At 35.5% G+C, this 27,796-nt stretch overlaps 4 protein-coding genes and 1 pseudogene across 6 annotated transcripts; 3 read left to right on the forward strand and 2 right to left on the reverse strand.

Moving 5' to 3' along the window:
* Window positions 1-1,896: 1,896 nt before the first annotated feature.
* On the reverse strand, window positions 1,897-5,784 carry LOC8260610 (annotated as a pseudogene).
* A 1,034-nt stretch (window positions 5,785-6,818) lies between these two features.
* On the forward strand, window positions 6,819-13,414 carry LOC8260608. 3 transcript variants are annotated; one of them, XM_015721321.3, is made up of 7 exons: window positions 6,819-7,122; window positions 11,120-11,255; window positions 11,360-11,497; window positions 11,601-11,818; window positions 12,042-12,185; window positions 12,449-12,666; window positions 12,982-13,414. In XM_015721321.3, exons 2-7 carry the CDS (start codon window positions 11,180-11,182, stop codon window positions 13,367-13,369), a joined length of 1,182 nt encoding a protein of 393 aa, XP_015576807.2. In that variant the 5' UTR covers window positions 6,819-7,122; window positions 11,120-11,179; the 3' UTR covers window positions 13,370-13,414. The 3 variants fall into 3 exon arrangements, with proteins under 3 accessions (XP_015576807.2, XP_002522409.2, XP_015576809.2); XM_002522363.4 differs by having other exon boundaries at window positions 6,820-7,122; window positions 11,375-11,497; XM_015721323.3 differs by lacking the exon at window positions 6,819-7,122 and adding an exon at window positions 10,511-10,889.
* LOC125369539 lies at window positions 9,837-10,496 on the reverse strand. The gene has a single exon (XM_048372311.1). The coding sequence runs from the start codon at window positions 10,274-10,276 to the stop codon at window positions 9,938-9,940; it is 339 nt and encodes a 112-aa protein (XP_048228268.1). The 5' UTR covers window positions 10,277-10,496; the 3' UTR covers window positions 9,837-9,937.
* A 5,504-nt stretch (window positions 13,415-18,918) lies between the features above and the next one.
* Window positions 18,919-21,824, forward strand: LOC8260607 (putative tRNA 2'-phosphotransferase). The gene is made up of 5 exons (XM_048372049.1): window positions 18,919-19,066; window positions 20,702-20,752; window positions 20,872-20,994; window positions 21,487-21,543; window positions 21,694-21,824. Exons 1-5 carry the CDS (start codon window positions 18,919-18,921, stop codon window positions 21,822-21,824), a joined length of 510 nt encoding a protein of 169 aa, XP_048228006.1.
* Window positions 21,825-23,118: 1,294 nt separating this feature from the next.
* LOC8260605 (pentatricopeptide repeat-containing protein At2g45350, chloroplastic) lies at window positions 23,119-26,073 on the forward strand. The gene is given in 4 exon segments (XM_048379447.1): window positions 23,119-23,575; window positions 23,577-24,791; window positions 24,871-24,946; window positions 25,609-26,073. Coding segments are annotated over 2 exon segments (1,047 nt in total). The 5' UTR covers window positions 23,119-23,396; the 3' UTR covers window positions 24,445-24,791; window positions 24,871-24,946; window positions 25,609-26,073.
* The last annotated feature ends 1,723 nt before the right edge of the window (window positions 26,074-27,796 follow it).

The raw sequence follows: 27,796 nt of genomic DNA on the forward strand, positions 1-27,796 counted from the left end.
CAATGGAGCCAAAAACCATGATTAGATTCATTTATCCGGCTAACTATACAAGCTTCCCTATTCGTATTTGCTGTTAATGACCAGAACATTGTGCACCGTGCAAAAAGCAATTATATCTCTAACTAATAATTTATCCATCTCTTGATAAACTGGAAAATGAACACTAATCGTACAACATAAGAATAACTAGAAGAATGTGGAAAATGAATCTAATAATTCTCTAAATAACATAAAGAGTAGAACACGATTTTTATATGAAATAATAACATCAATCCGAAACGGACGAACTAATTGATTAAGGTGGTAGTAAAGTGAATATGTAAAGCCAATACCAAAATTATTATAACTAGTTACTTGGTTGGTCGTACAGGTGCCAACAGCAGTTCTGCAGTAGATATTATATAGATTAGGGGTTCTTTCATACAAAATTCAGCCTAAAAAACTATAATGGAACCGATTATTAATCCTATACATATAAATTAACGCTTCAAAGAAAACCATTTAGGATAGTAAAATTTGAATCCATGACCTTTTGATTATAGGTGACCCATCTGTATTGGCTATGATAAAGGGCTCATTGGCCCACTCGTCTGTTTCTTATATTATTAAAACTGAAAAGCAGATATACCATACAGCCGAAAATAAAAACACATTAACACTAACCAACAATACATAACAGCAGCAGCAGCAGCTAAACTGCTGAAATGAACAATAAATCTATCTACAGCAACCAACCTTCCATGACACTGTTCACTCGCTACTATATTGCAATTAGAAAAGCTTAATATGACAATGTTCCTTGTCAATGGATGACTTGGCAATAGCAGGAAAAGAAGTCCAACCGAACCCAACCAAAACAATGGAGAAAGGTCATTTTGCAACACAAGATGAGCTTCAAAACTTAAAAAGCCAATCGGAAGAATTGAAAGACAAGTTCAGGGACTCGTAAATAAAGCACAGAATTCTCTTCTGACCTGCCAAATTCAAGAATGAAAAATTCATTCCCACAAGAGCTCAAAATCATTTGCTGTTGTTATCTAGCCTTAACGCTCAGGTAATAAAATGGGTTTGCCAATTTCCATGTTGGGGAAATTAATCAAACAGCCAGGTTCAAGTTGAAGGAGCTTTTTTCTTTTTTTCTTTTTTTACTTCTTGCTGCAGGGAAGTAGCTAAATTATAGCCGTGATAATGACTACTAGCATTAACAGGGCTGCTGATTGGGTGGCTAAAGCTACCAACAGGGGTTTGTGTCCATTGGATCGGTTAGCTTTATTATAAAAGAAAAGGAGTTCTAGAGCTATGAAAAATTGGAATTAGATTGGTCCCATTTCACGCGTAGGAGGAGGGAATCAATAAATTTATACTTGAATTGGATTTTTGCCAATTCTTGGGGGCGCAAGTCAATACCCCTTCTGACTTTTTGCAAATCTAATGAAAAAAATTAAATTATATATCAAATTTAGGAATGTAAAATAAAAGAACTTTTTGAAATACTTATCTATATCAATTACAGACATTTTAAATGCTGATTCTATTGATAGTTAATGGCATTTTTGGTTTGTTGTGTTTCAAAAGAACGGAAAATAAAAAAGGAAAAAGGCAAAGATGAAGAGACAAGAAATATTCACAGGTGAGCAAAAATAATAATAAGCCAAACGTTATGTTGTGTCTCGAGACCCTTTTTCTTGTTTAGAGAGATTCATGTAGCATGTGCCAAATTAGACAGCCTAGTTCCATCAATTCAAATAGGCCATCTTGTTTAAAGTTAAGGCTCGCTCTGTTTGGCACATTCTAGGAATTATTTTGTCCATTTATCTATTGTCCATTTCTTTGTCCACAACATTTTTCCAGAGTATCACATGTTGGAAACATTGTGAGTATTGCAACCTTAGCAAATTGTGGAAGGACCAGGCCGATAGCACATTTTCTAGTTGGGTAACGATACAAAAACTTCGAACAGAACATTAAGAAAAAGAAACCATCCTTGCACCTAAATCTAGCTCGTTACAACTTTCGAGACTTGGATTACAGTAAATCAGTACACAACCAATGTTTACAACAACTTTAGCCCTCAAGAAAGGACAATGCAGTTAGATAGATATTAGCAATGCAGCTTTAGTATCAGCCAGTAGTTAGTGAGGGATCAAATCAAACCCTCGCCTCTTGTCATTTGAAAATTGAGGCGAAACTCCCATGATTCTGCATGTCAATTAAGGAGCAACAGTAAATCCACTTACTTCTCTCAATACAGTTTCCACGGTTGGCCTTTGATCAGGAGATTCATGAGTGCAAATAAGAGCTAATTTCCCAAGTTCGATTGCCTCTAATTCTGAGAACTTCCCCTCGAGCTTTGCATCAATAAAAAGTTCCACTTTGCATGATTCCACTGCATGGCGAATCATTGCTGTGATGTTCCGTTTTCCACTGAGGATTTGGAGGACAATCATACCAAATGAATAAACATCACTCTTTTCAGTGAAACGACCAGTAGTTGTGTACTCAGGAGCTAGGTATCCCATGGCAGCACTGGCTTTGAGTATGGAAAAAACAATGTCATCTGCAAGGAGTTTGTGCAAGCCTGAATCTGAGAGTAATGGATTATACCGTATGTCAATAAACACTTTCTCAGCTGATATATTCTGGTGAAATAGAGCACGTTTACTTCCTTTATTCCCATGTAAATATCCAATACCTGTTTAAAAAGATGACAAAGAGAACAACTTTAGTTGCCATAAATACAAGATGATTATATACTTCTTAGTACTGCATAAGTTATATCATTCAATTTTATTTTGGCCATGCAATCATTTAGAAATTAACAATAATCACTACTGTAATGGTCATACAATATGCTACTATTTAGTTTTCCCCAGATGTGCAGTGTAAGAGCTTCGCAACAACAAGTACATGGAATGACATGATAGGTAACTGGTTCTAGAAAAACATTAATACATCAAAGAAAAAAATGAGGAAAAACAAGAACAGCAACAATTCATGTAAATTAATAGGAAAGCACATATACTGACCTTTGGCAATGCCATTTATGATAGATACTCTGGTAGACCACTCAAGAACCCTCTCAGTGCCTTCTTTTACATCAAGGTATTGCAACAGATTTCCATTCTGGACAAAATGATAAATGAGAAAACACTCCCCCCTTCCTTTGGAGCAACAAAAGCCTCTCAGCCTCACCAAATTTTCATGTTTCAATGAGGTCAAAATCTTCAACCCCTTCAAAAAGTCAGCTTCATCTGATTTGCAACTTGTTTTGGTGATGCACTTTACAGCAACAACTGATCCGTCTCTTAGGATTCCCTTATAGGTGGCACAGAAATTACTCTTCCCCAACAAATTCACCTCTGAAAAGCATTGAGTCGCTCGTTCAACCTCTTCTAAATTGAACATGAAGCTTTCAAGAAATTCCTGAGAAAGTCCATTTTTATTCTGGCCTATGGCTAAGGGATCCCACCCATTGGAATACTCTAGCTAATAAGTAGAGAGGCACTCTTCATGCAAACTTTCTTCGCCTGGTCTGTACTAAGCCGTCCATCTGAAGCATCAAAAGCACTTCCAATTTTCTGTTTTTGACGGCAGTACCATGTGAACGTGAAAAGTACAATGATGGTTAAAACAATGAAAACTCCAATTACACCAAAGATGATACCAAATTGTGGGTTTTTGGATGAATTTGAACAATGAGTTTGGCCGCAATTAGAAGTAAAGTTTGCAGATTCCGGGATATCTCTTTGCAAAGTACCATTAGGTTTGAAAGGTTCAGGCCTATTCGGGTTCAAATTACCAGAAGCTGTACATGTTTCCAAGTTAGGAAACCCAATTCCACATACGTCGGGATTATTGTCATATTGGAATCCATTATCCAGCCTCCTTAGAGCTTCAATTTTCAGCAACAAGAAAATAAAATTATAATGTCAAAGCCAATTTCAAGTCAATTCTTTGCAAAATCAATGTAGAAATAATGCAAAGCAAATGCAAGGATGTGTCAGAGTTTGAGAAACCATTATACCTGCAGGTAAATTCCCAGAGAGACTGTTGTTACGGATGTCTAGAACTTGTAGCATAGGGGCGGTGGCTAATTTTACCGGGACAGATCCAAAAAGGCCATTAAAGCTCAAGTCCAACCTTGTCAAAAATCTCAAATCCCCCAAACTTGCAGGTATTGCACTAGTTAGCTGATTACACTGTAGAGCAAGGACATTTAGTTTCCTTAGAGATCCCAATTGTGTTGGTATACTCCCAGTCAGCTTATTGTAACACAGCTGCAAAACTGCAAAGGAAAATCCATAAATCAGGTAAAAGTTTGCCATTTTTGCAGTTATAACCTGAAAGTATGATGATTGCTCAATGAAAGTTCTAAACAGAAAATAAGGCCATTCTTTTTTTCTATTTGAAATAAAGGTCCAATCGATCCATTCCCCAGTGCCGGTGATTGAAAGAAAGATCCCAGCATGCTAGTTGAAATATTGACCCAACAGAGCAACAACAATGATTTTTGGAATTTAAAATAATGTAAAATAATAAGGACCTCCTGACTGTCTAAGTAATAATGGGGCCAACTATTCAAGTAATTATTCAGGTAGAAATAAAAGCAGGCAGCACTGATGAAGGAGAATAAAATTAAAATACTGTAGAGTTTACACAATTAATACCCAGCATCGGAAAATTAATGCAAAAGCTTCATTTCATTCTCTACACAAGTCAATTATTTAACTAAGCGCAGAAAGTTTTTAACTTCTAATTAGTCAAGATTTAAGCTTTTTCATGATAAGCAGTTCAATTTTGAGATTCTCCCATTTCAAAAATAAACTAGAACAAGATCAATAACTCCAAGCTACAGAACAAAACCCGGTTAGAAACAAATACTGAAAACAACATGCAAGTCATACAAGATTGAAGCTTTTCAATGGAAAAGTTGACATCAACTATAGATTGAAGCTTTTCAATGGACAACTATTAAATCCAAACGCAGTAACTTCAGATTTACTGAGAAACAGACACAAATTTTACTAACCAAATTTGCAGAATTTCAAAAAATAGCCAAAACACTGACCTTGAAGATTAGACATGTTACCAATCTGTCTTGGAATTTCGGCAGATAGATTATTCACATTGGGATACAAATCACTAAGTTCAGTTAGCTGAGCAATCTCTTTTGGTATCTCCCCATTCAATGCATTAAAATGTAGATACAAACCAAGTCAAACTCTTGAGCCCACCTAGAGCAGCCGGTAATCTGACCAGAAAGACCCTTTCCCTGAAGAGATATATTAGCTACGTTGCCTTGCCCATTGCAAGCCACGCCCTAAAAAGACCCACTGCAAGGGTTAGTGTTGGGTTCCCATGAGGTCAAGAACCCGTTATTTGGGTCAAGATTGGCCTTTCAAGTTCAGTTGGGGATGACAGAGTTTGTGAGAGGAAGACAGAGAGGGAGAGAAGGTAGAATAGAAGACTATGCATGTTTGGCTTGAAGGAAAGCGAAGGAAAATGAGGGAAAATGTGCAGGGATTCGAATCTTTAAGTTCAGTAGCAAAGTGTTTTTGAGTCACTGGTGGAGTGTAGAAATAAATAACTGGTCACACACACATCCACAAACTACAGCAACTCTTTTCTACATTTTCTCTTTTTCTATAGAATTTAGAAGTCATTTTTTCAAGTTTAAAGAAAAAAAATAGAAATTAAAAAGTAAATTTTTAAATGGTGGGACCCAAAGCATCCAGTGTGGGTCTATTATCAAAGTGGAGATGCTGGGTTCCAGTTTCTGATCCATGATAACCGTCAGATGCGTCGTGAGTGATAGATAGAGAACGTAGAAAGCTATAGTACAATCGGCTTTACAGTAAGGTCTGATATGTGACATTGGTCCTCAATTGTCATTTCCTACATTTGCCTAACTCAAAAATTCTCATCCCCACGTGATTGCGTATGGAGAGTGGAGAGGGCTACCAATCTTAAATAACATTCCGGAAATTCAAAATCCCTAACTTTTAAATTTTGAACTGGGTCAAAATCCCTAGATGTTTTTATTTGAACTGAGACAAAATCCCTAGCTTCGGGGATCACTAGTGCGGAGATTTTACTGGGAGTACAATTTGAGAGGTTGATTTTTGTTCTTTTGTCTTGTAACTTGAAAGTTCGTTTTTAATGGAATATTAGATAGCGTAATAAATAAGCCAAGTGATTATGATAAATAAAAATCGCATTGCTTGGATTAAGATTTTTTAAAGATTATAATTTTAATTAAATTTATCATATACCAAAAGATTTCAAAAATTATACTTTTTAAATAAATTATAAAATCTATAAATTTATGAAAAATCTTAAAATAAAAAATATAATAATAATAATAATAATAATAATAACTTATTATTCATTAAACAATAAATTTTAAATTTTTTTATTCCCTGACTTTTTTCTTTAATGAAAATTCCTGTAAAAAAAGTAAAACCTTCACAAAGTTAGTAAATTAACAATTCTTTGTTGAGAATAAATGATAAAATGTTAAAAATAGAAAAACTTATCAAAATCAATAGATAATGAAAGTGAAATTTATTTCTGATTTATACTTTAAATACGAGTAGTATAAAATATATGAAATCACATGTGAATTGGAAAGAATCTATATATAAGTAATTTAATTATTTTATCATTTTAAAGATTAAAGCAAAAATTAAATATCAAAAAATATATGTAAAGATATTTATTTTTATATCTTGTTAATTGTATATGTATATTGTAATAAATGTTATTTTTTTATTTATCACTCTTATAAATACTATGCCCAATCACATGTCATGAAATTGAAAGTTCCTCAGTTTTTCAACTTGCTGAGCGATTCTTCCACTTTGTCTCCCTCTTCTTCAATTTAAAAATATAAATAAATTTCTCCATACAATGTGTAGAAACCATAATCAATAATCGATTCTCTCTTTTACACTCTCTCAAGTTTCCTTCTTGCCTTCCCTTTCCTTCAATTTATCAATTTAGGGTTCCTTTCCGCTTTTCATTGTTTGGTTTATATCTCCTTGAAAACGTCAATCTTTTTAAATTAATCCTTCGGTTTTACCAAATGGGTCTCCTTGATTCCCTTCTCAACTGGCTCCGCAGGTAACCCCTTCTCTCTCTTAATATTTTGTTTTTAATGTTCTTTCAGCTTGAGTTTTGGTGGGTTTTTCCTCAAATAATGCTTGGTTGCTGAATTATCTTTTCTCTTTTCTGTTTGGTTGCTGAGGAAGCTGTGGAAAAATATGTGTATTTTTGCTTCAATTTTAGTTAGTTGCATAAAGAGTATATACAAACGAAAGGAAAAACTTTAACTTGATAGAAAAACTATATGACCGTAATTTAGTTAAGCTGGTTTCTTATATAGTACACTCTGTTTGATTTTGGCTTTGCTGGTGATTTGAGGTATAATTGTACAATGGGAAAGAAAGTTACATAATCAGTTATTTGTAATAGGATTATATGTGGTAGATTATGAATTTGTTGCTGCTCTGTTTTGCTTTGTTAAGACCGATTTCCTGGCAAATAAATTCGTTATGGAGGGAAATTTCATTAATGTGTAAGCTTCGCAGTGTTGCTAATGAAATTCAGGAACATAGAGAGTTATCAAGTGAACGTTGTGGAATATGTTAAAAATAAGGGGCGATGTTTTAGCTGCTTTTTGAGTTAATTTTAGCCTGGATTATATGAGGTTCAAATCTCAATTCAGCCATCCTTGATGTAGTATTCTGGCTTATTTCTTTCCCTTACTACTACTACCACACCATATATCATTTTGGATGCCGCTTCTGTTATTTATCTTTGAACAAGGATTAGAGGGCTCATGTTTTCTTTATTCTGGTGGATTGTGTTTTCTAATTTTTTTTTCAGAACTTCTTGAAGAACATCTGGATTTTAGGATTAATAATCAGATTACATTCTAACTTTATAGCTGATAAAAAAGGATGTTCTTTCAATGGCCGAGTTGAAAGAAGCATTACTCTTAATTTTAAAGCTAATAAGAACTCGGATGTTTACTTTGCTTTGTTTAGTGTTACGCTTTTTTACAGTAGATCAGAAGTTATCAGATTTATCTCTAGTCAAATCTATGGTTAGCTAATTAAACTTCACAGTTTTGGAAATCTGTGTGAAATTTGCCAAAGTGAACTAAGCATAATAATTTTATTGCACGAGATAATAATTGATGCTTACCAATAAAGAAGGTGCTTAATCTTCCAAAATTACATTTCTAAAGCGGTTGAGAAACTCTTTATTATGCGTCTCATCTCCATGTGAACTTGGACTCCATGTTTCCTTGTCTCTAAAGGACCCAAGCTTCTCATTTGACAGCTTGTGAAAACCCATTATTTGTGAACAATTCAAAAGACAGATTTTGTAGGTTCACCTAGCTGTCCATGTTAATCTCATGTAAAGATTAAGGTAAAGAATTGCATCATAATGTGTGTGGATATGTAGAAATTGTTCCCCTTAAACCCAACTTTTGTTTTATCATTTTGTTTCTTTCCTATTGCTTGTTATAGCTTTATTTCCTTTTAGACTATGTAATTAGTCATAGATGACAATGATAATTCAACAGATCCCCACACACCAAATTTCATTACCTGCCATGGAAAACAGCTTTAGGTTTGACTAGTTATGATCGAAGTTGTGACTCTAATGGGAAAAAATCATATTCTTTTGTTATGATTTTAATTTAATATAGGTAAAGCAAAAAGGAAAAAAAAATGATTGAAATGGTTTTCTTTAGCCTTTTCATCTGAAGAAATTGAACCACAGTCTCAGAATCCTAGCTGGATTGCTTATTTCCTTGTTCTGTCTTTACAGCTTTTACAACTATCCTTTTATTCCTTGTATGGCTGTGAGCACACATTGCATATTCAAATGAAAAGCTATATTTGATAATAACTCCTCAAAGGGGGAGTAGTCAGTGGTGTTTTCTACTTGTATTCTTACCCCACAGCCCAGACCATTTCGTAGCATCCTAGGCACTGTTTTAATTGAGCAAGTTCAGTCTAATTAGAATTCAAAAACAAGAAAATCCATCAATTCTAATTTAATCAAATTGATCATATTTGCTCGGTTTTATTTATAAGATGTTTAAGAAATTAAAAAGAAAGACTTCATTTTCTAAAGCGGTGATCCTAAGAAAGGTACAGTTAGAGAAATACCCATCATTAGGTACTTTTATTGTACAGCCATGAACACACACAGTATACATCAATTTCTTTTTAAAGAAAGATATGCAAATACCATTTTTATTTCTATTTTTTAAAAGTGGGATAACTGAAAAGGTTCCACTTTCTCTGAAAGGCGCTTGCTTTATGTAGCTGTGCAAATTATTACACTTTTTCCAAGTTTCTTTCTCTTTTCTTTCTTAAAGAATGTTTGAGATAGTTTCAAATATCTTTATGTCTGTGCTAAGGGGAGGCTGCATTCCCATTATAATGCTTTTCAGATGAATGGAATAGCCTTAGATCATAAAAGATATAGCATAGAAAAACTATATAAAATTACATGAATCATGTCTCTCTACTACCTTCTTCTCTAATTTTAACCCAAAAATACAGCTGCTTCTTGAGTGGGATTTCTTGGAAAAAGAAAAGATGAAATTGTTCATAAGAAAATTTCTTCTCATCCTCTCTCTTTTCCGTTCCTTTTCTGCTCTTCTCTCCCTCGCTATCATTTTCTTACCTTATACGACGACTTTTTCTCTTTCATCATTAATTCCTTTTTATCATCAATTATGCTTGATAATTTTAATTACCTTGGCAGTCTTTTAATTAAAAAATTCAAGATTCTATGATAATTATTAAACGCACTTTTATGAAGAAACCTATCAAATGCTAAATAAGTAACAATTGCCGCCAACCAAAAATAAAAATCAAGAGAATTTGAAAAAAGAAGAAGCAAGTATTACATATCAGAAATCGTACTTAGTTCTACCACTCATTAAAATAAGGCACAACATATCAGAAATATCAGAAGCAGATCTGAAGAAATTCCATGATTCGAGCATTAAACGTTTCCTTGATCCTTTAAAATGCACCACCTTGACATCCAAAGGCATTCTGTGAAATTGACCTGCTCCCTCAGGTGGTGTCCAATTATATGTAGCACATGGTAGAAAGAGCACTGATGCACCTCCCATCTCATCCATAAAAGCCTGTGCTTTGCGAAATCTCCGCAGATCAAAGCCAGGGTGTGATCTTATCACCCACGCAAGAGCTAACTGATCTCCAAGCATTCGAGAAGCATTCATGTACTTGGAAGTGTAGACTTCTAGCACATGCTGAAGGAAAATCTTTGCTCTACAGCTAATTTATTTCATAAGCAAGTGTCAAAAATTTAGCAATTTAATTTTCTATTTGCCTAGAATTTGGAGAACATAAGGAAAAAAAGAAGGGGAGAAAGCCAAATGACAATCGTTTCTCCTAAGCTATATACCAAAAAAAGACTCGATTGAATCACTACCCTAGCTAACCCACAAGGTTGTGCAGGATCAGAATTAGAGTTTGAAGAACCTAGGCAAACCAAACAAGCTCCTTGAGCACACGTGAGCAATATCCAATCCGTTACCGACTGGCAAAAACCCTAATCTGACAACACGTGTCCCTTTCTCTAGCACTCCATGCCATCTAAACCCAGTAAAACAACTTTGATAGGCATTCTTTCGTACTAAAACAGCACCTTTATTACTCAACTTAGCAAACCTCAAAACCCTAATAAATTCCCTCCGTTTGCAATCCACCACCATAAAACGATCTACCGCTTGCACATTATAAATATTGTCCAAAATCTAACGGCTAATATTCAGAATGGCGTTATTAGATCTGAATTTGAGTATCGTCAGCTCATTTTTGCTCTCATCCGAGGTTCCGATATTTCTCTGCTTATTATAATTACAATGTCTTTTTGTTTTATAAAAAAATAAATGTCGTTTTACATTTATCATTAGCGTTTTATACGACTTGCTTAATTCTGCAGTTAGTTTCAAATATTAGGGTCGAAATCAACTCATTCTTGACTTGTCAGCTTTCTCTATCGTGTTTGTTTATGGTTTGGTTTGCTAATTCTCTAGTATTTAATATTCTCTTTTTCTTAGGAACAACTTCAATGGTTATGGTTTTTGAACTTTAAGATCCAGTAGAAATATTGATTAAGAATGAGAACATGGAGTGGATGGCGTCGTTTCATCCTTTGTTTCTTTCTGCTTCTCGTCATCTTTCATATCTTCTCTGGTGATTTGTCCTCCCTCCCTTCTCCTTATGTTTTATTTTTCTATTTATTCATTATCCGATACTTGAACTAAATTGTTGCTATATTTTTTTAAATTTAAAAAAAGAAAAATTGATTTTAGTGCTGGAATTGCATTCGAACTCGGTCACTGAAGCTCCCCAGAAGAATCGGAATAAAAAGTCTGATCATCTGGTTCTTGGGCCTGCTGCTGGCCAAGGCTTGCCTGATCGGTTGCAATGCGAAGGTTTCTTATAGTCTTTACTTTTCTTTTACTTGTTATTGTTTCTTGCATAATTACTGTTGCTTTGCTTGTTGTATATGTGATTCATGTTTTTAATTTTGTCTAGGCTCCAAAGCTCTCAACAAAACCCATTTGCTAGATTCTTCCTCTGGCTCCAATGTTGGAGATAACGTTGCATTTGTTACCGTCTTTACCATTTACAACACTTCACTGGATTCTATTCCTGATGATAGATCATCAAATTTAGTCACTGTTGGGAATGTTTCTTACAGTAAGATGGAGAGGTCAATGGCCATTTTGAATGTATTCATTAATTTCATTCAGGTAATTGATTCTGTTGAAGTCATGCTTGAAAATGTTTAATCTAAATGTATAATATATGTGATGACATTTTGTTAGCTTTTGGAAGTTATATAATTTTCTTTCAATTTTGTATGTTCTGCCTAATATCTACCGGATCATATCTATGTAATAGTTAATCCAAACCATGTCCACTTGCTTCCATTGTGTAGCTATTGAGACTCTTATTTCAAAAGTACAATTTCAGGTGACTATGCCTCGAAGCAATGTTATCATCCTAACTGATCCAGCATCTGATCTCTCGCTGCAAAGATATAAAGTCACTCTGTATCCTATTCAGGGAGAATATTCTCGAGAAAAATTGATGCTTCAAAGAATCAAATCTTACATTGTAAGGGCTCGTCGCATTGCCAAATAAGCAGAATATTTCTGTTTTGAATTTGTTGTTTTGTTTCTATGGCATCTTTTGTGAACCTTCTTATTCTTGCTTTTGTTTTTATCCTGCACAAGATTTCCTGATATTCTGACTTCCCACCAAGCCAACAAGTCCTAATGAACTCCATTGCAGTGCTTTATCTTATTTTCTTCCAAAATATGCATACTGCTGATGAGCGGATGAATTTCTCTTTTGCACTTTGTATGTTGTTTATGTAGAATTTTCTAGACATGAAGCTCAAGGAGCTTGCTAAGAACCCAGTGCATAAAAGCCATTACATCTTTACAGACTCGGATATAGCTGTGGTTGATGACCTAGGGCGCATTTTTCATGAATATCCAAATTTCCATATAGCCCTCACCTTCCGCAACAACAAAGAGCAGCCTTTAAATTCTGGGTTTATTGCAGTAAGGGGGACTGCCGAGTCAATTTTGAGGTATGTAATTTGCATTTGCTAGTATTCCCTTTTTCACTGTGATTAATTGGATTGCAAAAACTGTTTGGATATTTCTTGTTGTTTGGTTTGCCTAGGTTCTTCAGACTCTAATTCTGATCCTGCACAACCTTGTGGGTTAGCTAGGGTAGTGATTCAATCGGGTCTTTTTTTGGGTTTTTTGGTATTTAACTTGGGAGAAACAATTGTCATTTGGCTTTCTCCCTTTTTTTTTCCTTATGTTCTCCAAATTCTAGGCAAATAGAAAATTAAATTGCTAAATCTTTGACACTTGCTCATGAAATAAATTGGCTGTAGAGCAAAGCTTTTCCTTCAGCATGTGCTAGAAGTCTACACTTCCAAGTACATGAATGCTTCTCGAATGCTTGGAGATCAGTTAGCTCTTGCATGGGTCATAAGGTCACACCCCGGCTTTGATCTGCGGAGATTTCGCAAAGCACAGGCTTTTATGGATGAGATGGGAGGTGCATCAGTGCTCTTTCTACCATGTGCTACATATAATTGGACACCACCTGAGGGAGCAGGTCAATTTCACGGAATGCCTTTGGATGTCAAGGTGGTGCATTTTAAGGGATCAAGGAAACGTTTAATGCTCGAATCATGGAATTTCTTCAGATCTGCTTCTGACATTTCTGATATGTTGTGCCTTATTTTAATGAGTGGTAGAACTAAGTATGATTTCTGATATGTAATACTTGCTTCTTCTTTTTTCAAATTCTCTTGATTTTTATTTTTGGTTGGCGGCAATTGTTACTTATTTAGCATTTGATAGGTTTCTTCATAAAAGTGCATTTACAGTTTTGTTTGATCACCTAACTTTAGAAATGAAAAAGTTAATTTATGATGCTTGCTTAATAATTTATGAAAAGCCAGTATGAGCTCTAGTATGTAGTTTAGACAACTTCATTGTTCAAACGGGAAATTGGGGAGTGCTTCTGCGGCAATAAGATGTTAAAAAGGAACTCACTATTTGAATAGAGTGTGATGCAATCAGCACGGATGATTCAAAATGCATTGCGCCCATTGAAAAGTTTTGATGCTAATATGAGAAAAAGAAAGGTAATACTACATTTCAGATTGAACCCTGTAGTCTTGATAGTAAGTAGTTTTGTTAAGGTTCAAAAAGCTGGTCCTGATCTTGTAAATGCAAAATCTATTAGCAGTGTCACGGGATCTACAATATTGAAAAAAATATGGTCCATGTACCTACCATGCACCTCTCACAAATCTACGCATCTGTGAAGATTGAGCTCAAATTCTCAACAATATACCGTCCATGACTATAAATATATATACATATTAAGTTTTAAGAAGAGGTTCCGCCTATCATATTTTTACAGTGCAGGTCTGTAGAAAGACAGTTTCCTGCTACTAGATTCCAGTTACATGAATGTGCATACCAGTCCTCGAAACTTTTCTTCCTATCTTGTGAACTAAGCACATTTCCATGAAAGAACATTCATTGCACAACCAACTTTATCACAATTCTCTCTAGCCTAGACTATAGTCAGGATGATGGTAGTTGATGCTCAGAAAGATTAGCGGTTCTTTTTGTCTAAGGGAAAATAGATAGAGAAAAGAAAAAGGACCAATTCAGTCTCCTACATAGTTAGGCCAGTTACTCAGATTAGAAGTAAAAACAATCAAGCAGTTAATGAAAGACAAATCAAAGGCAGTAGGAAACTCAATAACAAAAAATTCATTGCTCAATAACAAAAAATTCAATGCTTAATAACAAACTCATATATTTTCATATGGCAAGTGAAGAACTAAAATTGAATGATGAAGTTCAACATATGCAATACATGGTTTTCATTGGAAACGCTATATGGCTGGAGTATGCAAGAGAAGTGTAGCTCAAACTAACCCAACAATGTTTATTTTTCAGGATACTGAAAACTATGAGAAGGAAGCATTCCTGATTGCAGCACAGTGCAACATACATACTGCACTCATATCCTATAAGCCAAAGCCCACAATCAATTTAACTCGAAGTCCCAAAGCATAAAACTGTGGGATGATAGAAAAATAGGTTTTAAGAAGAAAAGAAGGCAAACCTCAAAACAAAATTCAGGATTGCAGGTGACCGCATAGCACACACATATATTAGATTACTTAAGCCAGAACATGTGACCACATGGCATCATGCTTCTACAGATTGCTAATAATTACCAGCATATCATGGAACAAGGATTTACAATTCCCTCAGATTAAAGGGAGGGTGTTCTAAAAGGAAAGATCTTTGCATTAAACAAGGATAAGAAGTAAATGCAACTGAACACATTGTTATACACACACTGTGAAAAAGACAGTAAAGAAGATTGAATTTTATATTAAGGATTCTGAGTTCTTTACAATGAGAAGAATGGTATATATACATGATTTGCTTGATTGTGTTCTATTCTAACGGTTGCCTAACGACTCTTTTTGCAAGGGTATGGGTTGAAGTGACCTTTCCTGCTTTGCAGGAAAGGATGCTCCTTTTACCCTGAAGCCTGTGATGATAGGTCTGCACAAGCAATCTAGCTTGTGCAGCCTCTGAGACCTCAGCTTCTTTTGCTTCTTTTCTTCCTTCTTCAACACTCCTTCTCAATGTGGGTTCGAATAAGTTTATTGCACCCATCTTGTTGAGGATCGAATGATGATTCTGCCTATCCAGGGCCTTTGTGAATATGTTTGCCAGTTGGTCTTGACTTCTGATGTAAGGAGTCTCAATCTCTCCCTTTTGAACCTTTTCTCTGATGAAGTGGCAATCAACTTCAATGTGTTTGGTTCGTTTGTGAAACACCGGATTCGATGCTATGTGTCGAGCAACTTGATTATCACAATGCATTTGCATTGGTTCTTTACTTTCAATTTTCATATCTTTGAGGACTTGTTTGATCCAAATGAGTTCGCTTGCAGTGGATGCCATTGCAACGATCGCCACTACACTTTGTTTTTTACTTTTCCAAGTCACCAAGTTTCCTCCTACAAAGACACAGTAACTGGTGGTTGACTTCCTGTCATAGCTTCCAGCCCAATCTGCATCAGAAAAACCAACTATGTTAGTAGTATTGTACTTCTTCATCCAGATTACTTGTCCAGGAGTTCCTTTGAGATATTTGAGGATTCGATCTATAGCTTCTAGGTGACTGGTGCGAGGAGCATGCATGAACTGGCTCACCATACTAACTGCAAATGAAATGTCAGGTCTAGTGACAGTAAGATAAATCAGTTTTCCTACTAAGCGCTGATAATGCCCTATATTGGTTAAGGAGTCTCCATCTTCTAGGTTAAGTTTAATTTTGGTTTCCATAGGGGTGATGGCAGGTTTAGCACCTATTTTTCCAGTTTCTTTCAAAAGGTCGAGGGTATATTTCCTTTAAGATAGAAATAAGCCCTTGTTGGATTTTGCTATTTCTATGCCTAGGAAATATGACAGTTGGCCAAGATCTTTGATGTCGAATTCTCGTTTTAGACTTTATTTGACATTCTCTATTCCTTGATCATCATTCCCTGTTATTATAATATCATCAACATACACTAAAATAACAATAGTGTGATTAAGAGTGTTTTTAACGAACACAGATGAATCAGATTCACATTTACTGAAATTAATACTTAATAAAAAACGGCTGAGTTTGGCATACCATGCTCTCGGGGACTGTTTTAGGCCATAGATAGTCTTTTTTAGCTTACATACCCGAGAAGTGTCTAAGGTTGACTTATGACTAGGGGGTAGTCTCATGTAAACTTCCTCTTCTAAATTGCCTTGTAGGAAGGCGTTCTTGACATCCATTTGGAATAGATTCCAGTCCTGATTGATTGCTGTTGAGAGAAGAATTCTAACCGTATTCATTTTGGCTACTGGAGCAAATGTCTCTTGATAGTCAACTCCATAGGTTTGAGTGAAGCCTCGGGCTACAAGTCTGGCCTTGTATCTTTCAATGATTCCATTATTATTGTACTTGATCTTGTATATCCATTTGCATTCCAGGGGTTTTTTATTTTGTGGAAGAGGAACAATACTCCATGTATCATTTTTCTCTAAGGCAATGAGTTCTTCTTCCATAGCCTTACACCATTTAGGGTCAGTGTTGGCTTCGTAGAAATTTGTGGGTTCAGTATGATTTGAGATCTGACAAAGGTAGTTGCGATATTGGTTAGATAAGACATTATAGGAAATGAACTTCTGAATTAGATATGTTACGGTATGAGACACATAGTCTCTAAATTTTACAGGAGGTCTGGATTGACGAGTGGATCTTTTCAAGGTAATTTCTTCTTCTTCTTGAGGTTGAGTTTCTCCCCCTGAAGGAAGTGGCCTTGAGATAGTGGGTGACTCCCCCTGAGGCTGATAATCCTGTTCAGAGCTACTAAGAGAAGAATCAGAGTTAAGCGGAAATAAAGACTGACACGGTCCATGAGGAAAAACAACACCGGTGGGGGGTGGGTAGTAGGGTTCAGTTTCAACAAAGGTGACAACATGAGAAACATAAGATTTGTGGTTTAAAGGATCATAGCATTTGTACCCTTTTTGGGTGGAGGAATAGCCTAGAAAGAGAGTCTTGACCGAGCTTTTGTCTAGTTTGTGTGAGCGCTTGATATGTACATAACAAACACATCCAAAAACTCAAAGATGACTTACTGCTATTTTTCGGCTTTTGAGAACTTCTAGAGGGCTGGGGTTTTTTAAGGTGACAGTGGGAAGTCGATTTATGAGATAGGCTGCAGTTAAGAGGGCATCAGACCAAAACATAGAAGGCACATGATTTTAAAAAAGGAGAGTGCGAGCGACAATGAGAAGATGTTGATTTTTACGTTCAGACACTCCATTTTGTTCGGGAGTATTAATACATGTGGTTTGATGCCCAATTTCATGGTGTTTAAAAAAGCTAGAAAAATATTGATTTACGTACTCCGTACCATTATCGGAGCGAAAATTTTTTAAATTTGCATTATACTGATTTTTGATGAAATTGAAAAAAATCTTGAAAGCGGAAAAAAACTTCATTTTTGCCTTTTAATAAATAAATCCAGGTGGTGCGAGAGTAATCATCAATAAAGGTAACAAAGTGTCGAAAGTGATTATATGCAGTAACGGGGGCAAGTCCCCAAACATCAGAATATATTAAATCAAATACGTTTTTAGACATACTGGATGACAAGGAAAAAGGTAAACACGTGTGTTTAGAAAGTTTATACACATCACAATTGCTAGAATTTAAATTTGAACAAAATAATTTATTTAAAACAATATCAGAAGGATGCCCAAGTCTCCGGTGCATAAGCATATCTTGGGTAGGATTAGTTGACACAAAATATGTCTTGGGAGGGTTATGCAGATAATAAAGACCATTTTCTAGTTGACCTTTACCAATCGTCTTTCCGAAAATTCGATCCTGAAAAATGACTGAAGATGGTGAGAAAATAACGTTGCAATTTAAGTCACGAGTAATTTTGCCAACAGATAAAAGGTTAGATTTAAACTCAGGCAGAAATAAAATATCTGGAATATCGGATTGAAATAAATTTGTGGTGCCGTATCCCTGAATTTTGACTTTGTTGCCGTTGGCAACTATCACACGATGGGAATTTTTGATAGAATGAATTTTTTGTAATTGAGTGGGATCCCAACTATCCAAGCATTATGATAGTAATTTGATGAATTAATAGTGGTTGAACCAAACCTGACCCATCGGGTGGGTTTGAACTGAACCCATTGGACGGGGCACGAAGTTGGGCAAGATGTCGACCATTTGGGCTGAGATGGTACGGTGGGCCGTAGGAGTCGACTGGGCCTGGGCCGGATGATCTTGGTGGGTTGGCTAATTTTGGTGGTCGGAGGAGCCCATGGGAGACTATCAATTTGGAGGGATCACTAGGCCAAAGGCTGAATGGGCCGAGTCCAAGTGATGACGGGTTGTTTAGTCGGGTCGGGTCGTTAGACCGGGTTCGAGTCGAGTTTGATTAAAAACACCCACCCCGGCATACACATCCATTCCTAACCCTGCTTCTTCTCTTGTCCCGTAAAGACCTTCTCTCTTGCCGCCCCCTTTCCTTTCTCCTCTTCCCTCTCGCCTCACTGTTCCAGCCCCTTCCTACCCCCGAGATGGCCTCAAATACGGGTGTAGGTGCCAGCAGACATCGCGGAAGTGACCTTGCCTTTGGCAGTGGTCACAGCGCGCGATGGCGCTTGGCCCTCCTCGCTGTCGAGTGACATCTCGTCGAGCTTTGTAGGCATGATTTTTCATGAGTTGTGGGGGAGAGGAGGAGTTCATGGTGTTCATCCGCGTTTCTTCCACTGAACACTTGCTATCACTTCGTCTATTCGAGGAAGCTCAGACGCAAGAAGGATCTATGATCTCAGGCTTTCATAGCTTTAGTCCAATCCTCCAAGGTAAGTGTAGACAAGATCTTGTTCCCTCCTTTTTTGAATTTCTATCAGATCGATAGAAGGCGGAATATAGTTCTGCAACTCTTCCCACCGTGTGAGTATTTCTGTTGTAAAATTATGTTGGTGGCCATAAAGGCTTTCCATTTTTTCCCAAATCGATTTTGATGATTCCATCAGGATGCAAAAACGGGAAATTTGGGGCTCCATAATATTTGTGAGCAAAGACATGACCAAGTGGTCAGATGTCTGCCATTCCTCTATTCTTTCAATTTCTTCTTCTGTTGAGGCTTCCAGCCTCTCTGGTTTTGGCCTTTGCTTTGTCCGAGTGATAAATCTCAGCATTTTTCTACCACTGAGGGCAATATATACTGTTTTGAACCATTCGAAATAGTTGGAGTTTCCTTTAAGGATGATGTTGGTCAATTTTTCATTTTGAGACATGGCTGAGGTTTAAAAAAAATGGGTAGATGATGATCACTGGTAGGAACCAGGCTCTGATACCATGTGAAAAAGAACAGTGAAGAGGATTGATTTTTATATTAAGGATTCTGAGTTTTTTACAATGAAAAGAATGGTATATATACATAATTTGCTTGATTGTGTTCTATTCTAACGGTTGCCTAACGACTCTTTCTGCAAGGGTATGGGTTGAAGTGACCTTTCCTGCTTTGCAGGAAAGGATGCTCCTTTTACCCTGAGGTCTGTGATTATAGGTCTGCACGAGCAACTTAGCTTGTGCAGCCTCTGAGACCTCAGCTTCTTTTGCTTCTTTTCTTTCGTCTTCAACACACACAAACACACAGACTTAACAAAGCAGCCTTTAAATGACAGGAAAAGGAAAAGATGGTGAAAACATGAGTGAATCAATATTTTAGTTCATCCAGTAAGAGAAGCACAATGCCAAATCAACGTGTACAATTTTATTGAAGTTGCACAGGAAAAAATACATGCCCAACAATCAGCATATGTTGTACCAGTCATGAATTCTACAATGCATAAACTACAACAATTACATATTTCAAAAATAGAAATAAAAGAAAATAAAGGTTCTGTTTTTCTTTGATACAGCTCAACAAAAATCTTCTTGGACACAAGACATGATACTCCTCTTTATATAGCATCAATTAACATATATGAAAAGACAATAATTGGCAATGAGCGATCATAAAAATGTTAACGAAAGAACAATCACAAAATGTTAACGATCATAGAAATGTTAACGAAAGATCATAAAATGTCCAGTGCTACCAAGGGCTGTGCTTCTCAGGTCCAATTTCCTAAGTTTTGGATGTGTTAAATATTGCTATATTATTTAATCTCTTATATTAAACTGTTTACTAATTCATTGCTCGGTTGGCAATAAAATGAAAACTTTTCGTATCTGTGTATTATCAGGAACGAAAATGATGTCTTTAGTGTGTAATTGCAAAGTCAGAATTGAAAAAGTTTTTATTAGTGGCTTAAAATGTAAAGTGATTTACAGTAAACAATTTTATTTCTGTAGATTATTCAGTTGAGAAGGAAATGGGTGAAAGTAAAACTAATTGAACAAACACATGAGAAAAAGATCCTGACATGCCTTGGTTTCTCTTGGATTGAATGTATGCTTGAATGCCTTTGTTATGAGTGCACAGACAGTTAAATCTGAGAGTTTATTGAAGCCAATTATTTTAGCTGATGAAGTACCAGGTGAAAACAAATAATTTATGCAATATCATTGTTCTATCATATGATACTTCTCCCTTTTCTTTTACTTATATACTCTAAGGTTTTTGTATATATTTAGCGATCTTTTCATGCGGTTGTAGTGTGCGTACATGGAACCTATAAAAAGAATTTGGGATTTATTTTGGAGTATGGCTTAAAGCGGATGCAAAGATTGCATGTTCACTTCTCATGTGGCTTGCCAACTGATGGTGAAGTAATTAGTGGTAGGATTTCTCTTCAATCGTATAGTTCATTATTCTCTTACTATTCATAACCTTGTATTGTGAAGACGTGCTGTGTTACTTCCATCTTATTTTTTGTCAATTTTGTTTTGATAATTATTAAACTTAGTAATAATACTGGGTCCCTAATTGTGCATGTTGAAGACCCTAATTAAGTATTACGTCCTGTGAGGATTCTATTTCCTCGGAATTCATACATTTATTTGATAACTTTTATGCAATCACCTGACAGCTTATTGGGCATGCTTACTAGATGATCCTTCAGTGTCTAGTATTCAACATGTCAAATGGTGGATCTATGCTAAAGTTCATTTGTAGTTTAAGTTGAAGGATGCTGATAAAGAGAAACAAGAAGAATCACTGTAGTAGCAATCAGAGTATATATTATAGTTTTTCAAATACAAGATCAATTATTTTAGTGATTCTTGTAAAAAGTGCATTTTTTGATGATTGAATTGATTCTTTTATTTTCAGATATGAGGCGGAATGTGAATGTTTTGATATATCTTGATGTGAAAAAGGCTCTAGAAGGTAGATTAGTCTAACTTTTGACCTCTTTAGCACATAGTGAACAGTATGCAAGTTAAATAATTTCTACTTTTCATTTGCTAGTTAGGAATTCATGAATGAAAACTGTTGTTCTTTCTTTTAAAACCTTTTTTGTTATTCTGTTGACTTTAGATGGAATGAAGCTTTACATATCAGACAATAGGGTGATCTTGACTGAAAGTTTTGATGGTGTTGTGCCCGTAAAGTACTTTGAAAAGATCGAGTCATGGCCAGATAGACTATTAATGTCGTTTCCAACATAACATGATTATGATTATTTTTACACCCATGAAATGATTGATTGGAGTTACGAGGGGCCCTTCTTGTTTTGTGTCATGTACTTGGCATGCTACACCGTACATGGAGCTTATGGTGAATGAATGAAATTGATTTAGGTATCAAAAGGCGAATGAAAAAAATAGAATTAAAGCTTTTGATGAATTTAATTTTTGTGAGTGATGTTTTATATGTACATAGGTTGATCTAGATATCTTTTTCAAGTTATACAACCGATTTCTGAATTTTTGAAGGAAATGAAGAAAGTTTTGGGAGTAATCTATTCTGACTGTTTAGGTATTTAGATGAGAAAGTATGAAGCTTTTTAGTGCTGGAATTACTTGGTTGAGGGAGTTTAGTTGCATAATTCATCTGTTTGTAATTGAAGGCGAAGCAAAGAATGTTAAGCAATCGGATTTCTGTATCGAAGCTATGAAGTAGTTATTTGTAATACCGTCTGCCTAATAAACTTTGTAATATTTTTGCAATTGGTTGGACATGTTTTATGGATAAAATATCGATCCTTTTATGATTAAGGAGAAACATGGTCTCTCATTGAACTGGGTGTAAGGAAAAACTTGATTAATAATTAAAATTTGTATGTGATATACGGCTAAAAATTCAAGGCAATGAGGCCTAGACTAAAGGGTTCAAGCACTTTCACGTACTGCTTAGTTTGATCCGGAGATAGTGCTTCTCCTTAATATTGTTCAAGGAATCATGAGGTATTTAGTTAAATCCAATTAGGATATGAAAATTCGATAACTTTGCATTCGTGTTATTTACTGAAAATCCGTGCTGGCAGGCTAAGATATATTTCTGTCTCAAACAAAGCATGACAAAATTGATTGAATTTAAAATAGTATTTGAATTAAATAAAAATTATTGGTTTGAAATTAAAAAGAAATATATATATATATATATATATGAAGGACCAATAAGATATAATCAAACCATAATTAGATTTTAGTGGAACGACAACTCATTTAAAAGACGTGCGGAAATAGAGGGGTCGAAACGAACTACCGTTTATAGATTGTAAATATTATCCAAAATCTCGTTCTCATATAATTTTGAATTTGTGTGTCTAATTAAATTCATGTGGAACTTACTTTTATATATATATATATATATATATACTTACTCGAGTCATATCACTGTTAGAGATTTGAAGCATTTTAATATGTATTTAGAAGAACCAGCTCATTCTTTTATTTGGCCAAATAAGTAGAACAGAATCCAAATTTCCGGTTGCATTAAAACTCAGAGCTCCAAAAATCTGGATTTTTATTTATGAAAAATATTACTCATGCAACATATATTTTTACTATTTACGTATGAGAATTACTTGACTACCTCGAATGTATTTTACTAGACCTGTTTCAGCCGTCTGGGCCTACCATGCCATGCCATGCCCAGCCCACCTCAGCCAGCCCTATGCAGTCAAATCGCTTATCCAGTGACGCGCGGAATAGGCGTTAGAATACCGTTAAATCCTATCTTCTGCAACAGGCTATTCATTCTGAATAATTAGAGATCGAAGAAGTTTAGCTCAATTAATGCTTATCTGTGCCAGTACAGATCAACAGCCCTGGAATTCACCGCTATCAACTCTGATTCTTGTCCGAAAATGCAAAACTGCAAGCGACACAAGTCAAGTCCATACAAGGATGATAACAACTGGGTTTATTAAAAGCACTTCTTTAACTACTAAAATCATACTGTCTCTCTCTCTCTCTCACCAAAGAGGACCCTTTTCTCTGGAATGCTGTAATCAAGACTCACTCTCGTGGAAATGACCCAAAACAAGCGTTAATAATTTTCTCTTTGATGCTTGAGAATGGGGTTTTTGTGGACAAGTTTTCGGTTTCTTTGGTCTTGAAAGCACGTTCTCGACTGGAGTTGGTTAAGGAAGGAATGCAAATTCATGGGTTATTGAGAAATTTAAAATTCGGGTCTGATGTGTTTTTGCAAAATTGCTTGATCGGGTTGTATATAAGATGTCGATGCATAGAGTATGCACGTCAAGTGTTTGATAAAATGCCCATGAGAGACTCTGTTTCATATAATTCGATGATAGCTGGTTATGTCAAGCATGGTAACATTGACCTGGCACGTCAATTGTTTGATGTTATGCCGATTAATTGGAGAAATTTAGTTTCTTGGAATTCTCTATTGAGAGGGTATATGCGGTCAGACAATGGATTCGAGCTTGCTTGGAATTTGTTTGAGAAAATGCCTGAGAGAGATCTGTTTTCGTGGAAATCAATGGTTGATTGGTGTGCGAAATGTGGGAGGATGGAAGATGCTCAGGCTTTGTTTGATAGGATGCCGGAAAGGACTATAATTGGCTGGGCTAACATGGTTGATGGGTATGCTAAATTAGGCTATGTTGATATTGCTAGGAAATTTTTTGATAACATGCCAGATAGAGATGTTGTTGCTTGTAATGCCATGATGAGTGGTTACGTACAAAATGGCTACTGCATGGAAGCTTTAGATATCTTTCATGATATGCAAAGAGAGAGTAATCTGTGTCCTGACAATGCCACGTTGTTGATTGTTCTTTCTGCAATTGCTCAGTTAGGGCATATTGAAAAAGGATGAAAACTGTGCAGCTAATCTATACTTGTTTATGGGAGATGTGTATGATGATAATGGGTTAACTTCCAGAACTGTGGCCACTCACATTGTGCATATTAGTGTGGTGTCTGGTGAAGAAAAGTAATTCGTTTCATATATATATATATATATATATATATATAATATATATATTTATGGGGCTGTTTTTTTTCTTAACTGCCTTACCTACATTGGTATAAAACTTTAAGGTTCTTGTCCTGCATGTCTTTTTTCAAGTAAACCTTCTAATCTGTCCTGTAATTTAGATTATGATGTGTACACAGAATATTTCTAAGGGACGACAAGGAAGGGAAGCGCAAAATGTTGTAAGGGTAAGTCTCTACATGTTCTCTCTCGCGTGCTCCAATTGTTTTGAAATGTTAAACACAATGACTTGACGTATACATGCAGGTTATTTGGCAAATATACGTCTTAAGGGAGTTAGCTCAGATGTGCTGATAACTGCCTACGAACCTGTCCTAATAAAGTAAGCAACATGGTTACTGTCTATGTGACATGAATGTGAAAGGAAACCATACTAACTATTCACCATAGCCAATAGTTTTGAGTTTTGATTGAAACTGAGTTTTTGAAAGTACCTATATTGTCCAGAAATTAGTTTAGATAGCTTGTACATTAGATACAGAATTTTGAGAGTTACAACTGGAGATTTTAGTTGCTGATCGGTATTCTGATTTAAGCCACTAGAAATTAGAACAATGTAGAAGCATGAGAAGTTTGGTATGCCAGCAATTGGTTCTTGCCTAAGTTTTGTTCTGTACTTGTAATATTTTAAGTTGCTTGTTATAATATGGTTAAAAGCAGTGTATAAATTTTCCTCACACTTTGTACCAGTTTTGCATGCTTTGGCGACAAAGAACAGAAAGGCGTCATAACTTCTGTTTTTCTGCTGCTCAAGGAAACTTGGGAAAACCTTTCTTTTATTAGTTGTTCGTTGAATTGTTATATATAGTACTTAAACCCCGCGAATTGTTTTTCTACTGCACACTTAAAGTCCTGCTTTCACCACCTAGGCCAAGGCCCACAGGCTTTTTCTTTCCAGTGTGGATTTTCATTCGCCATAATGAAGTTGCTTTTGCTAAGCGTGTTTCCTCTTACATTTGGCTCTTGTTTGCCGTGTGTTTGCAGTCCTCTGAGTGAAACTGCTAGAACAGTTGGTGCTGGTATGGCAGCTCCTGCTGCACAATCTGGATTTCTGCCAATGTCTGAAGTCTTTAAACTTGCAGTCTCTACCTTCAAAGTGAATGACTGGAATCTTTTCGGCAGTGCTGCTGTCTGAACATGTTCAAGGAGCAGCTACTCCACAAAGCAAGGTTTTGTGCGCAAAGCCATACAAAGGTGTATATACACATGTATATATTTTGGATCAGAGTCTCGCTCGATTAGTTTTTTATGCCTTCTCTCTCTCTCTCTCTCTCTTGTACAATTCTTTAAAGTTGATGAGAACAATAATTCTGGCTGTTCTTGTTGAATCCTTTAGAATTGTCAATTCTATTTGGATTTTCAAGCAAGTGTCGGAGTGATATGGCTGTAGTATTGTGGTGAGTTTTGCCATCACAGATTTAGTTGCATTCTTTCTTGGGTATTATATTATCGGTCGCTTTCTTGATCAAAATACACATTAAGACATACCAAACAATTTCTTCATAAACTAAAATAGAAGACTCTAAACTTATGGCCTGTGTTGGAGCTCAGTGTCCCCCTCGCTTCTCTAGATATGTAATATAATTAAAATATTTATGGTAAATGTTTCCGTTTTTTAGCTTTTAAAATAAACCAATTAAGTAAAAATAGCCATTTACTTGACTTTCACCAATACTAAGTAACAAACACGTGCAATTAGTTAATTTAATCCGGCTCTGAAAAAATAGGATCTAACCTCTGCTTGCCGCGTGATTCATGAATATTTACAAACATTGTTGGAGCCCTGCAGTTTTTGATATTCACACGGCCAGATTTTAGTAAGCATAATACCGAAGATTATGGATAATCCTGTGTATGCCTGGAACTTATTAAAAAGAAAATTCTAAAAATATATTACTAGAATAAATTATAACTAAAAAGATTTATGAAAAGAAAATACATTGGAAATAAAATAAAACGGGTGAGAAAAAAAATTGAAAATGGCATTTTAATATTATATTTCTGTCAATCATACTCAATTTTAGTACTCAAAATCAACTTATTGACATATTTACTAAAAGCATATGTTGTTGCTCGTTTTCAGTTTTTTTGAAATTAACTTTTGCTTCAAATATTGTGAAACGATTTCATGCTATATCTTTAAAATGACAAAAACATTATGAAATCATTTTGTATCACTTTTTCTGAAATTAGTTAGGTCTATCGCTCTGTTTCCTTCTTTTTTGGTTTCTTTTATCGAATCATCCATCTTTCTAACACGAGGGTTAGTAGCAAACAAATAAATCAAGAATAATTAAATTTAGTGGCTTTTTAAAAGGCATGATGATGATGATGTCAATAATTGCCCAATCATGTGTCCTCAACTAATGGGAGATAATCCTTACTGTCCCTTAATGCGCTATCACTTCACAAATTAAGGGAGTGTCTAACAAATTAAAGAGATTTCGTTAGACACCGAATCATTTCGTTTCTATGACTTTTAAAGGAAAAAGGCACATGACTAAGCCGATGCATTATCAGTATATGCATATGGAGAAAAGTTGATGTCATTTTCGAATCCAAAGAAATTTTTTGGCCCATATAAAAGTGTTGCCTTAGCTTCAATTATCTTTACCTAGCTGCAGTTTGTATTTTGCCTTTTTGCATGAAAAGCAAGAAAGTGCCATCACCCACTTTTACTAAAGCCTAAAGGGTCATCCACAGATTCAAATCTTTATCATTACAATTGGCTCTTCACCAATGTCATTGCCAATACATACTTTTCTTTTATGATTATTGTTTATATATGTGCAACAAAATGGTGCTGGTTTGAGTTTGGTGATTCTTGATTACAACTTTGTAATCTCTTATTCATGACAAATGACAGTGTTAAAGGATCTTTCTGCCGATTTTCGTTTCATGTTTGTTCGCTTTTGGTGTTTGTGTTAATTAATTTGACAACCTAAATTAGTTCGAGATAAAGTAGCACGTACGTGATGGACTCTTCTTGCAGCATGCCATATTAACAAGGTCTGCGTTTTGATTTTTCTATTATATATATATATATATATATTACATTTCCTAACTGCACTTCTTCAACAATGCACCCTTGCATGATTAGTTTCGTCGTAGGCCTTATGGCCCAGTTATAGCTTAGCTTTCATCAGACAGACTTTCCATTGTTTGATTGAAA

Source organism: Ricinus communis, chromosome 1 (genome assembly GCF_019578655.1).
Source record: "Ricinus communis isolate WT05 ecotype wild-type chromosome 1, ASM1957865v1, whole genome shotgun sequence".
In the NCBI taxonomy this organism is placed as follows: domain Eukaryota; kingdom Viridiplantae; phylum Streptophyta; class Magnoliopsida; order Malpighiales; family Euphorbiaceae; genus Ricinus; species Ricinus communis.